At 35.1% G+C, this 12,710-nt stretch overlaps 1 protein-coding gene across 5 annotated transcripts in view; it reads right to left on the bottom strand.

The window, feature by feature from the left end:
* The window catches only part of KTN1 (kinectin 1), a 112,284-nt gene that overhangs the window by 9,308 nt on the left and 90,266 nt on the right, over positions 1 to 12,710 (bottom strand). For 3 of the 5 annotated variants that reach the window (XM_043472164.1, XM_043472163.1, XM_043472166.1), the window contains 8 exons: positions 11,676 to 11,765; positions 7,051 to 7,131; positions 5,842 to 5,931; positions 5,633 to 5,725; positions 4,513 to 4,584; positions 4,208 to 4,291; positions 3,959 to 4,042; positions 896 to 979 (listed from right to left, as the gene is read on the bottom strand). In XM_043472164.1, the coding sequence (XP_043328099.1) occupies positions 896 to 979; positions 3,959 to 4,042; positions 4,208 to 4,291; positions 4,513 to 4,584; positions 5,633 to 5,725; positions 5,842 to 5,931; positions 7,051 to 7,131; positions 11,676 to 11,765 (678 nt within the window). The remainder of the gene's footprint in view (positions 1 to 895; positions 980 to 3,958; positions 4,043 to 4,207; positions 4,292 to 4,512; positions 4,585 to 5,632; positions 5,726 to 5,841; positions 5,932 to 7,050; positions 7,132 to 11,675; positions 11,766 to 12,710) is intronic. The other 2 variants (XM_043472165.1, XM_043472167.1) reach the window with 1 other exon arrangement.

Raw genomic sequence — 12,710 nt, 5'->3', positions numbered from 1 at the left:
CATAATTATAAGCTATAATCATATAGAACCAACAGAAATATTTCCTTCAATTTTTCAGAAAGTGACATATTTGTTTTGCTGACAATACCTCCTATAAACACAATCATAGCTCGAAAGAAGCTCTGATAAAAGCATATACAAATTACACTATTAAAAATCTCAACAGAATTACAAATAACTTGTCAAACTAACGCAAAGAATAAAAAATGTAATCCTAAATCACCCATCTGTGTGAGATTAAGAGAAACATGCTTCTACAAAGAAATAAAGGCATAAATTTCTGAAAGAGCAGAGGTCTACACTTCTTTTAGATACATGAGGTGAGATGAGGTGAGGTGAAAGTCGCTCAGTCGTGTCAGACTCTTTGCGACCCTGACAGATGGCTAGGCTCCTCTGTCCATGGAATTCTCCAGGCCAGAATACTGGAGTGGGTAGGTAGCCTTTCCCTTCTCCAGGGGATCTTCCCAACCCAGGATTCAAACACAGGTCTCCCGCATTGCAGGCGGATTCTTTACCATTTGAACCACCAAGGAAGCATGAAGATCCAAAGAAATATACTTTGTCAATGACTATATAAGCAAATCCCAATAAAAAATGTATAGATGTAACCAAATTTTTTAAGAGTAATATCAACTGAATTCAAAATGTAATCTGTACTTTACAAAGCAATTAATTATATAAATATGATGAAAAGAAGAAGCAAATTAAGAAAAATGGAAAAACAAGCCAAAAAGTCTAGTTCCAAATATCTAACTATGTAGCAAACAGCTTAAATTTAAGAACCAGTCACTGGGATGATGCAGAAGAACCAACCCGGAGCTGGCAGCGTGTCAGCCCGGGGCTCCGAGCGCAGCGCGTCAGTGACACGGCGCCTCCGGCACAAGCAGCGCCTCACCTTGCGCAAGTCGCCAGCTACCTTCTGTCGCTCACTCTGTTCAGCTCTAAGTTTTGCGTGTGTTTCATTTAACTGTTTCTTTAACTGTAAAAATAAAGGAACACCACAATTAACTTAATTCACATCCTTCTTTGATTATGCTGAGACCCCGAGGATTGAAGAATGAATGAGAAAGAATGGGATCGCTAACAGTTATTATGCACAGTGGATGAGCCAATATGCTGCACCAGATGTATAGAAAAGCTGTAAGCAGTGGAGATTCCAATCTGTAAACCTAACCTTAAGAAAAGCTACAGAAACAAACTAGAGTTTAAAAAACTGCAAATGTAAAAACAAAACCATAAAGTTCCAGCAGAGTGTTACTATTTTAAGTACTGTTGTTGTTCAGTCACTTGAGTCGTGCCCGTCTTTGGGACCCCACGGACGGCAGCACACAGGCTCTCCTGTCCTTCACCATCTCCCCTAGCTTGCTCAAACTCATGTCCACTGAGTGAGTGATGCCATCCAACCATTTCATTCTCTGTCGGCCCCTCCTCCTTCTGCCCTCCATCTTTCCTAGCATCAGGGTCTTTTCCAATAAGTCGGCTCTTCACATCAAGTAGCCAAAGTATTGGAGTTTCATCTTCAACATCAGTCCTTCCAATGAATATTCAGGACTGATTTCCTTTAGGATTGCCTGGTTGGATCTCCTTGCAGTCCAAGGGACTCTCAAGAGTCTTCTCCAACACCACAATTCAAAGGCATCAATTTTTCGGTGCTCAGCCTTCTTTATGGTCCAATTCTCACATCTATATATGACTACTGGAAAAACCATAGCTTTGACTATCCGGACCTTTGTTGGAAAAATGATGTCTTTACTTTTTAATACACTGTCTAGGTTTGTCACAGCTATTTTAAGTATTACTATTCACTATTCATAAAGCATATTCATTCACATTTATCCCAAATTAAAAGGCAAGTAATAAAGCCTACTAATTTTAAATGTTTAAAGGTTTTCTTAACCTATATAGTTAAGAATTGTGTAATACTTTTAAAAACACTGAACAGAAAATGAAATCTTCAAAAATCCAGTAAAATGAAATCTTCAAAAATTTAAATGTTGTTCATCCTTTAAGATGTCACTAGAGAGATGAGTGCAAGACCACACTGACTTAACTATACTAACAAGAAACATCTTAACATATACATCTCAACCAACTTGTTGAAACAGTTATAAAGCTGTATTAAACTCCAGTGTCTATACATATTGCCTCTTCTCTCGTTAACTATCCTGAATAATTATGAATGAAGAAAATGAACTCACTGACAAAAAATAACTCTTTTTTAACTAAACTCATCAAATTAATTGATTATGCCTCTTACCCATAAGCAAAGCATTCCAAACAGTTCTGGAAACCCCCAAGGAGAAAATATAAGACACTGGCATTTCAAACATGTAGAAAGAATCAGTGCACGCACGACATGCCATTTGCAAATTTGATTTTGTAAACTCTATTCCAAATGCTTCAGTTTTTGCTTCTTTATTTAACTCTGATTTCATTCATCAGAGAGGTTATTCCTTTGGCTCAGGAACATACAATGTATAAGCAAAAACAAAATTACTTTAATGTATCTTAAAATGCAGAACAGTTACCCTGAGCAAAAAACAAACAGAAAGATTAAAATGAAGACTGCAAACTCAAGGCAAAAAAAAATTTAAATACCGTTCAAAATGACCTTTTGACAGAAGGGTCAAAATATACAAAGAGAGCATCAGGCTAAATGGACACTCAACATAATCCTTAGGTTTGAAGCTACTATCAGGGACAGCCATCAAGCACCAAAGTTAAAAGTAAAATCTCCAACAACTGTAGTTAGAAATGGATTTTTTAAAACCACATTATAGGATAAGCAAATCCCTTAAAGCTATAGCATACCACAGTACCAATCTGTGTAATATATAGCAAATGTACCTAAAATTAATCTTACATTGCAGTGAGAATGATTTAATTCAGGTAAAATGAAGGTAAATTTTATTTTAAAACTGGAAAGGGGTGTGTGTATAGACAGGGGGTCAGGGTGGGGACTTGATGTGTACATTTCATAGACAGCCCTACTCTGAAAATTGATTCCCATGGATCACTGCTGTAACACTGCTTAACATGAATGAGTTAAGAAATTTTCTTTGGTATACAGCAATACTAAAAAGAAAATTCCAAACTTGGCAGCACCAACTTATAGTAAGGAGACAATCAGCTTATTGTGATTGTACTAGAGTTCATTCAGGTACTTTTAAAAAGTCTAGTAACATTCTTAATTTTTAAAAGTCACAGACATAATAACTATTGTTTGAAACATACAATAAGATAGTCATGTTTATCGCTTCTCGGCCTTTTGGCTAAGATCAAGTGCAATAAGAGAGTCATGTTTATGTAACAAATAAGCCTGTCAATCAGTGTAAATTTCCAGAAAATTTAAGAATGGGAATACCTGTACTCTATGTTTTTATACAACATTTAGCTAACTCTGAGACTGTAGTTTTAAAATTATTATGCTCTGAATTATATGATGATGGTAAAGAATTCCATAAGCTTTATGTTATATATAATGTATAGAAATGCCAGTTAAAATAAGAAGCTAGATTGGATTACTGCCCTTGAAAGAAGAGTATGTATTTTCCACCTTCAATAATCTCCTTCCATGTTAGAAAATAAGAGGCCCAGTTAACTATGGTAACTCTGAGAAACTTTACAACACAGCCAGTCTTTACCTTGTTTGTTTAATTTCTTTATTCACTGAAAATAATGCTGTTGAAGAAATTTGGTTTTATAAAACACAGAAAATTTTTTGAAAAAGAGTTGCAAGCCAAACATGCCATTGTTAGGAGCTAAGAAAAGAAGGATCATCTTAGGAATCAAGAAAAGACAGACCATCTTGAATCATCAGAATATAAAGATTATCTTAAACTTTAAAAATGCCAAGCTAAGGGTGTTAGCAAGGAGAAAGGTTTGGATGGCTTCTCCACATGTCAACACAAGTGTTTTCAGAGCCTACTTGATACACAGTGGAGAACAAGCTTCTTACCAAATTTAGCTCTTCATTCTGCCTTACTGCTTCAGAATATGAATCATCAAGTTTTTTCTGCAATTCAGTCAACAGATCTTTCAGCTGCAATGAAGTTTAGAGTTTAAGATTGATCTCCTTATGATATCCCATGTTTGTATGCTACTTGGAAGTTCTGCCACAAACAACTTACACTGAAATATTTTATCATTCTGTTATAAATTTAACTTCACCTGAGAAGCAAGGTTGAAAAAATTCTATTATAAGTACCTCTCTGACTTCTGTAACATAGGTAGATCGTTCCATTTCTGCCTTCTCTAGTTCCATTTCCAAATGCTCTCGTTCTCTTCTCAGCTAGCAATGCAACAAAGAAGGAAAAGTTAAGAAACATATTTAAGATGCTTCCCTACAATGAGAAGTTACAACACTTACTGAATACAAAACTATTACCATCTCAATAAAGGTACAACAACCACATCATTAGATAAATGAAATCTTAAAACACAGCCTGTAAGAGAACTCTTAATGCTAAAAATGAGGCCATAGGTTACAAATCAAACAATGAGATAACATACATTTTCAACATCTTTATCTTCTCTTCTTAACCGATCTAGCTCTTGCTCCAAAGATGTGAATGACAACTGCATCTGAAATGTGAAATAATTATATGACCAAGTCAAACCACCAATGATACAAAGGCTTTTCTATCTTGTAGAATTTTAATCAATTAGATACTTCAGAGGGGTTTTTTTGTTTGTTTGTTTTGGAGGAGAAAGAGTGGCTTTATTTCTTCACCGAGCAAAGGGAGAAAACAGTAGGCTACTCCCTCAAAAGCTGTGTCCCCAGAGGTTTTTTTTTTTTAATATATTTCATTTAAAGCCATAACTGAATTTTAAAAGCCCTTAAAAACGAGAGTGTCACATATAACCTGATTTAAACGGTGGTCAAAACCTACCTCACTTGCATGACATTATATGAGGTCCAGCTAAAGTGCTTAATTTTTTAAAAACTAACTGATAATCAGCTTCATCAATCCCCAAATGCATTATTACAGAATACCATCAACCACCCTAGATTCTGCACAAGGTGGCCCAGGAAAACAAGTGAGCAAGAGACGGCACTCTTTACCACACCCAAGTACTACTCTCCATTTTATATGAGCATTCAAGATACCAGATTTGGGCATCTTTGAAGATTCTGAAACCACTTCCCTGATGGATATGGAGGGAAAACTATAGAAGAAAAACTAAGACTACATTAACAACATTCAGGTCCCATGAACAGAAGGACCTATTTTTTCTTAAATACTATATCTGAGTCACAAATCAGTGTTTTAAAACATTGTGAATACCAAATTATTTGCCTTATGTTATCACATTGTGGTTCTTTAACACCACTTTACATTCTGTATCATTGGGGAGGGGAGGCCTCTTTAAAACAGTGTTTTAGAACTCTTTAAAACAGTGTTTTTAAAACCCTTTAAAACACTGTATCATTGCAGGGGGTGCTCTTTAAAACTGCCTTGGCCCCACAGAGTTTCACCCTCAGTAAGCTACAGGTGGGGCCTAAAAGCATTTCTAACAAGTTCCCATGTGATACTGACGCTGCTCATTCAGAACCCCCACATTGAGAACTGCCAGTCTGTTTGGATTTTATTTTCAATAGTTCACACAACTCTTAAGCTTTCTAAAATACCTGTTTAATAGTCTTCTGTGATTCATCAACCTTAACTTTCCATTTATTCTCTTCTTGCTCCACACTTCTCTGTAGCTTCTGTAAAATTCCTTCCTATGAACACAGTACAGTTGTTCTGAAAAATTCATGTTCTAATACCAAGATAAACTACTTAAGTCACTAATAAATTAATAATTATTTTTAAATGTAGACTAAAAATCATTTCCTACTGTTTCTGCAAGGACGGATTTGTATTTTTCACACTCTAGTTGTAACAATGTGTGCATTTCATCAGCTTCTTTCAACTTGTGCTCCAAATCCTGCAAAGAATGATATAAATAAAAATTCTCTAGTTATACCAGAAAGTTTTGTGCTTCAAATTTGCTTCTGTACTTATTGATATATTAAGATAAATGGCTTCTGTTTTATCATTAATCATTATATTTTAACCTGCTCAAGTAGCAGTGAAATTCAATGACACTGTTAAGTCATTTGATTTTCCTAATAAAACTCCCAGTCTGGGACTTCCCTGGCAGTCCAGTGGTTAAGACTCCATGCTTCCAATGCAGGGGACACGGGTTCAAACCCTGGTCAGGAAACTAAGATCTCACGTGCCAGGAAAGAAAGCTTAGTTACTCAGTTGTGTCCAACTCTTTGCGACCCTATGGACTGTAGCCCGCCAGGCTCCTCTGTCCATGGGATTCTCCAGGCAAGAATACTGGAGTGGGTTTCCACTCCCTTCTCCAGTGGATCTTCCCAACCTAGGGATTGAACCCACGTCTCCTGCATTGCAGGCAGATTCTTTACTTTTCTGAGCCACCAGAGAAGCCAGGAGGAGTGGCCAAAAGATAAAACTCCTAGAGTATGTTTAATACAAAATATAATCATACAATTTTATATAAATAGGTTTGTCACTACTTAGTGAGACACTAAAATCAAGCAGATCCTCATATGAAATAAAGTCACAATGCCACAGGAAAGAGGGTTATATATTCATACCACTTGTGATACAAAAAAAGTGAATTTCCCAAATTTTAGCAGTCAAGCATAAAAATGCATCTAGGCTCTGAACACTCCTGAATAGTGTATTTGACAATATGTTAATAAACCAGTCAGGTTCTACCTATTAACTGGTCTTTACTTCCTGAACCCAAACTAAAAAGAGAATCAGAGATAAATATTCAGTTTTATAAATGACTAAGATAACAGAGCTGAAGAAATGACAAACACCAGCTTTGTACACATATCAAATATGAGGAAGACAATAGCATTTGCACCAAAATGAACACAAAATGAAATCACCTTCTTATACTTTCTGAAAAGATCACTACTCTACTCATAATGTAGTTATTATCTTTCCCAAACTTAAAGACAAATTCTGATTTATTCTTTTTTTCTACATTTGTTTAAAATATACATACTTGACTTCTTGAACTAACCTTAACCTCCTCTGAACCTGAAGCTCCAGCCACACATTCTTTTGCCTTCTTTTCAAATCCATGCAACCATTCACTATAACTCTGTAGAGAAAAAAGTCAAATTACTAATTTTTTAAAATACCTAAATGAAGTAAGTAAAAAAAAGGTAAATAACCAAATTGGAAGATTATAAAAAGAAACCTACATAGACAAACACCATCCCTGTGGAAATCTCAAATAAGATTATAATTGTTAAGTAAGTTGTACATGACCTGGCCTTGAAAATAAACAGTAAAAATATGCCTGTGTACTATATTATCATCAAAATCAAATCTAAATTTATTTACCCTGTCCAAGGATATCTGTGAATAAATTCAGGCCATAAAGGTAAGATTTGGGCTCAAACTAGCCTCTACCACTAACCAGTGCTGGGACTAATAGATTCGATCTTTAAGACAGAGAAAGCCTAGATCAAGCAATTTTTCAAACTTTTTTTTTTTTTTTTTTTAGGAGATAGTTCCACAGAGATACACTAGTCTGAAGATTTTAGGTTCTATGAAGGTATTCAAGGCATTATGAAAATACTTGAAAATAAATATTATGAAACATTTTAAAAATCATAATGAGAAATAAGAATACACATTTATGTGTGTAAAATCAACAAAAATTCTATTTGTACTGTAAGGTTAGCTGAGGCAAACACAAGGCATATTTATAGCTTTAGTCATTATTCCAAATTTAAAAATAAATTATTCTAGATTTTTGATGCTTCTTGTCTCAATTTTAAACTCTGATAAAGAGTGTTAGGTAGATACTTTAAAGCAAATTTCCTCTTAGGTCTTTTAGGTCTTTGAAAGTGAAAGTGAAAGTCACTCAGTCGTGTCTGACTCTTCACCACCCACCCCAAGGGCTATACAGTCCATGGAATTCTCCAGGCCAGAATACTGGAGTGGGTAGCCTTTCCCTTCTCCAGGGGATCTTCCCAATCCAGGGATCGAACCCAGGTCTCCCGTATTGTAGGCAGATTCTTTACCAGCTGAGCCACAAGGGAAGCCCGAATACTGGAGTGGGTAGCCTATTCCTTCTCCAGCGAATCTTCCCCACCCAGGAACCAAACCAGGGTCTCCGGCATTGCAAGCAGATTCTTTACCAACTGAGCTATCAGGGAAGCCCACTGATAGGTCTTTGGCTTAGTTTAATTCAAGATTTAAAAAAACCACACGACATGAAATTTCTATTAATTGCTCTAATTAAAAGCTTTACTTATGTGGCTGAATCAGGATTCTCTATACTTCATCAAATAAAAAACAAAGAAAACTGGATGTTGGAGATCACCCTGTAGTGCAATATCCCATAGTACATATTAGTCACAAAAGCCTCTCCATTTAAAAAAAAATTACATTCCCCTGTGGCTCAGTGGTAAGGAATCCTCCTGTAATGCAAGAGATGCAGGAGATATGGGTTCAAACCCTGGGCTGGAGGAGGAACTGGCAAACCAATCCAGTATTCTTGCCTGAAAAATTCCATGGACAGAGGAGCCTGATGGGCTACAGTCTATGAGGTCGCAAAGAGTGAGACACGACTGAGCACAATCATAAATTTGATTGACGATGAAAACATACTATTAAAATCCCACTTAGCTTCAAATACTAGGATTCTATATAAATTAAATTCAGCTGAAAAATTGTTTAGATGCTTCAAGTATATAAACTTCCCTTCAATCTCGGTCATATAGTTTAGATCTCATCTCTGCTGATTTTCTTGCGAAAAAGCAATAGAAAACAGTTTATAAAAATTACTTCATGTATAAAAGTCCTTTTTTATCTACTGACTATATTAATTTAATATTAAATTTAATCATTATTGCTTTATCTTAAGGTAAATAGTCTATTAACCATCATATCTCTAAAAACTCAAATACTAGACTCTAAGTAGCACACAGAAAACTTAATATATTTCTTAAATATAGACTACATGCAGAAGTATTCAACTTTTATCAAGTGGATGAATAGAAGCCAAATATAATCATCCATATGTTACAGTGATTCATAAATATTTATAGTGTAAAAAAGGTTTGGTGGTTGTAGGTGGGTAATATAGCTGTTAAGAAATAATTTGTTACATTAAACAGAATTTTTAATTCTGGTGATCTTATACAATCTTTAAAGAAGAGAAATCATGAACTCTTCTGGCTCAGAACAGCATGTATACTATTTATGGGTGGGATGCATGAGACAAGTGCTCGGGCCTGGTGCACTGGGAAGACTCAGAGGAATCAGGTGGAGAGGGAGGTGGGAGGGGGGATCGGGATGGGGAATACGTGTAAATCTATGGCTGATTCATATCAATGTATGACAAAAAAAAAAAAATACTATCAAACAAATTTCCCAATTTCATTATTCATTAATGAAATATAAAATAGGAATACAGAAATAAAAACAACTTATGGCTACAAAGTAAAAAAATATGAAATATAGGAAGAACAACTCCTATGTTTATTGTAAAAACAGCACTAGAACTGACAATTTATCCATATTGCCCAGAACAAGGTATTTCATCAATTCAACCAATTATCTATTAAGTGATCAAACCTGAATATATCCTTAACAGTTACAATGAAAACAGAAGCATTTTTGCTTCTTCTGCAAGTTAGACATAGAATATACATAGATAAAGCCTAACAGAGCAAGCAGTTAAACTCAGACTGCACAGAGAAGTGGTCATTAAGTTTACTTATATCACACCTGGCAACCAAAGCCCTCTCCTTGGAGAAATATCCTAATTCAAAATTTGGGACAGGAAATGTATATGATAAATTCAGGAACATCTTATCACATCACTAAGCAAAGAAACTACCAAAGATTAGCAGTGCCCTGTCAAAAAGATTTGGCAGCCAGATTAAATAAGCTCCAATGGGCCAAAGAAGCACAGGCAAACATTGTTGCTGATTAGTTGCTAAGTAATGTCCATGTTCAACCTTTTGCGACCCCATGGTCAACAGACTCCTCTGTCAATGGAATTTTCCAGGCAAGAATACTGGAGTGGGTTGCCACTTGCTTCTCCAGGGGATCTTCCCAACCCAGGGATCGAACCCACATCTCCTGCACTGGCAGGCAGATACTTTATTACTGAGCTTTATGGCCCTTCTAATGGAAATGCACAACACTGCTCATGAAACAGTCTTGCCTCCACCCTGTCCTACCCCTGAAGTGCTGAGTCTGAATCTAATCAAGCCTCCACTGATTACCAATTCACGAGATACAAAAAGGACAGAGGAACATACTGACATTACAGGAACGCAGTCAGCTAAAACCAGACTGGGAAAATGAACTTGAAACCACTACATTAAAAAAAAAAAAAAAAGTGGGCCAGAAGGTATGCTGACAAAAGGGAACTCATAGAATAAAAAGTATCTAAAAGACATCTTAAATCAATCACATGTTGACTTTATTTGAATCCTGACTAAAACAAACTACAATAAGTTGTTATTACTTCATTAAAATACATTGTATCACAACTGAAGAAATTCAAGTATTGACTAGATGTATAAGAAATTTTTTTTTAATTTTTTAAAAATAGAATAATAGTATTTTTTTTAAGGAATCCTTATTATTTAGAAATATTTACTGATGAAATGCTCTGATGTTTGACTTCCTCCAAAATAACTTAGGAAGTACAGGGTTAGTGGTAAAACAAGTCTGTCAGTATCAATGCATGTCGTATAGGTAATTGTTAAGGTGAGATACTAGGTACATCAGGTTCATCATGCTATTCTCTCTACTTCTGACTGTATGTATAATTTTCCACTAAAAGGAAAAAGACCTATAGTATCATTTTAGAAAACTATATGCACACTTATTGGTTTTCCTTCTCTGCCCTCAAATAATTATATTCTCTGAATCAAGCAAACTTTTCTCTCCCATTGAAAACACATACAATCTCAAATAAAACAAGTTATTCCAAATCATCTTCAAGACTTTTGCTTAAAAAGTTAACAGATGACCAAAATCTTAAGTTTTGAAATAAAGAGAGTCTGGTTCTTAGTATTAAATACTTTTTAAAATAAAGTGTTCCTAAAATTAAGTTCTATTTTTAATAAAGTCATTAAGAATATTACTGATTTATTAACCACTATTGGGTCTTCCCTGGTGGTTCAGACAGTAAAGAATCTGCCTGCAATGCAGGAGACCAGGGTTTGATCCCTGAGTCAGGAAGATCCCCTAGAGACAGAAATGTCTACCCACTCCAACACCCTTGTCTGGAGAATTCCATGGACAGAGGAGCCTGGTGGGCTGCACTCCATGGCGGTTGCAAAGAGTAGGACACAACTGAGTGATTAACACTTTCACATTCAACCACCATTGACTTATGAAGAAATATTTCTTTCCCATTTATGGTGTTTATAACCTAAATAATGTCTTATATATAAATTTTATAGATTACAATAAAGTAGCAAATGAAACAACATAAATGATTTTGAACCAAGTTACCTGATTTTAACTACTCAAGACACCCTAGGTTAAAAATGAGAAAGACTGATAAGCACACCTTTAAAACTAAATGCAGAGTGCTAATGCTACTTATTCACAACTTCCTTAAATAATGATAAAGATGTTATGTTTTAAAAAATAATAAATTAATCTTACCAAATTAGAAGGGACAGACACCTTTGGAAATAATTTTTTGAGAACTTCTTTAGCTTCTAACTCAACAGCTTCCACGTGTTGTTGTCTTTCCTAAAGCAGAGGAAGCACCAAATCAAACTCAGAAGATTATAGAATTGAAAAATAAAAAAGCTACAGTCTTTTAAGCTTAAAGGAAGAAAAGGCAATGGTATTTTTAAAATTCTTCTTAATGACAAATGTTCAAATTTCCCATTCTGAAATATCAAAATGCTTACATAAGAAAAAAATCTGCAAAATCTCAAAGGCATCCTAAGTGACAAATAATGTCTTACACTAATCAAGCTGAGGCAATATCTGACAATATGAACAGTGTCCTTGCCATCAATTGATAACCCTCCAGGAACAATTCAAAAATGAAACCAAAACAAAAAACACTTCCTACAGCTAAAACAAGCTACATGCAAAAAGTATGCATCTGGGTGACATAACTGAGCTGGCAAGTCTCTTTCCAAAAAATACATCTCTGATGGATGATGATACCATGGGATCAAAATGGCAACTTTGATACTTCCAGTTTCAAGGTCATATGAAGCTATTTATGCTAAACAAAGGGGGAAAAAAGAACCACCAAAATTTGACAAGTGTACATATGAAAAAAGGAGTAAAGAGAAAGAGGGAAAATTGATGGTATACTACTTCACCAATGCCATACATCAAGAAAACTAATTCTGACACAAATGAATGGACTCTGTCAGCTGTAAATTTAAAGATAAGTATTACAAATGCATGTCTAGATTTGGTGATTTCAAATCCAAGTCTAATGGGTATCAATGATTAATTCAAAGCCACAGTTTGTCAAAATTAGGATAATGATTTGATCACACAAAAAATAGATATCTAATATTCAAATTATCTCTACAAGATTAAAAAAAGACATCTATAAAAATACACATCTAAACAAAGCCAAGAAAATCATCTCAAAACACTGGTGAAGTTCAACAGGTGACAAGAAGGCAAGCAAGCTAGCAAGATCTCAAGCCTATCTTTCCCCCATTA

Source organism: Cervus canadensis, chromosome 6 (assembly GCF_019320065.1).
Source record: "Cervus canadensis isolate Bull #8, Minnesota chromosome 6, ASM1932006v1, whole genome shotgun sequence".
NCBI classification, from domain to species: Eukaryota; Metazoa; Chordata; class Mammalia; order Artiodactyla; family Cervidae; genus Cervus; species Cervus canadensis.
The sequence above is the reverse complement of the archived record's forward strand: the minus strand, read 5'-3'. Positions and strand labels throughout refer to the sequence as shown.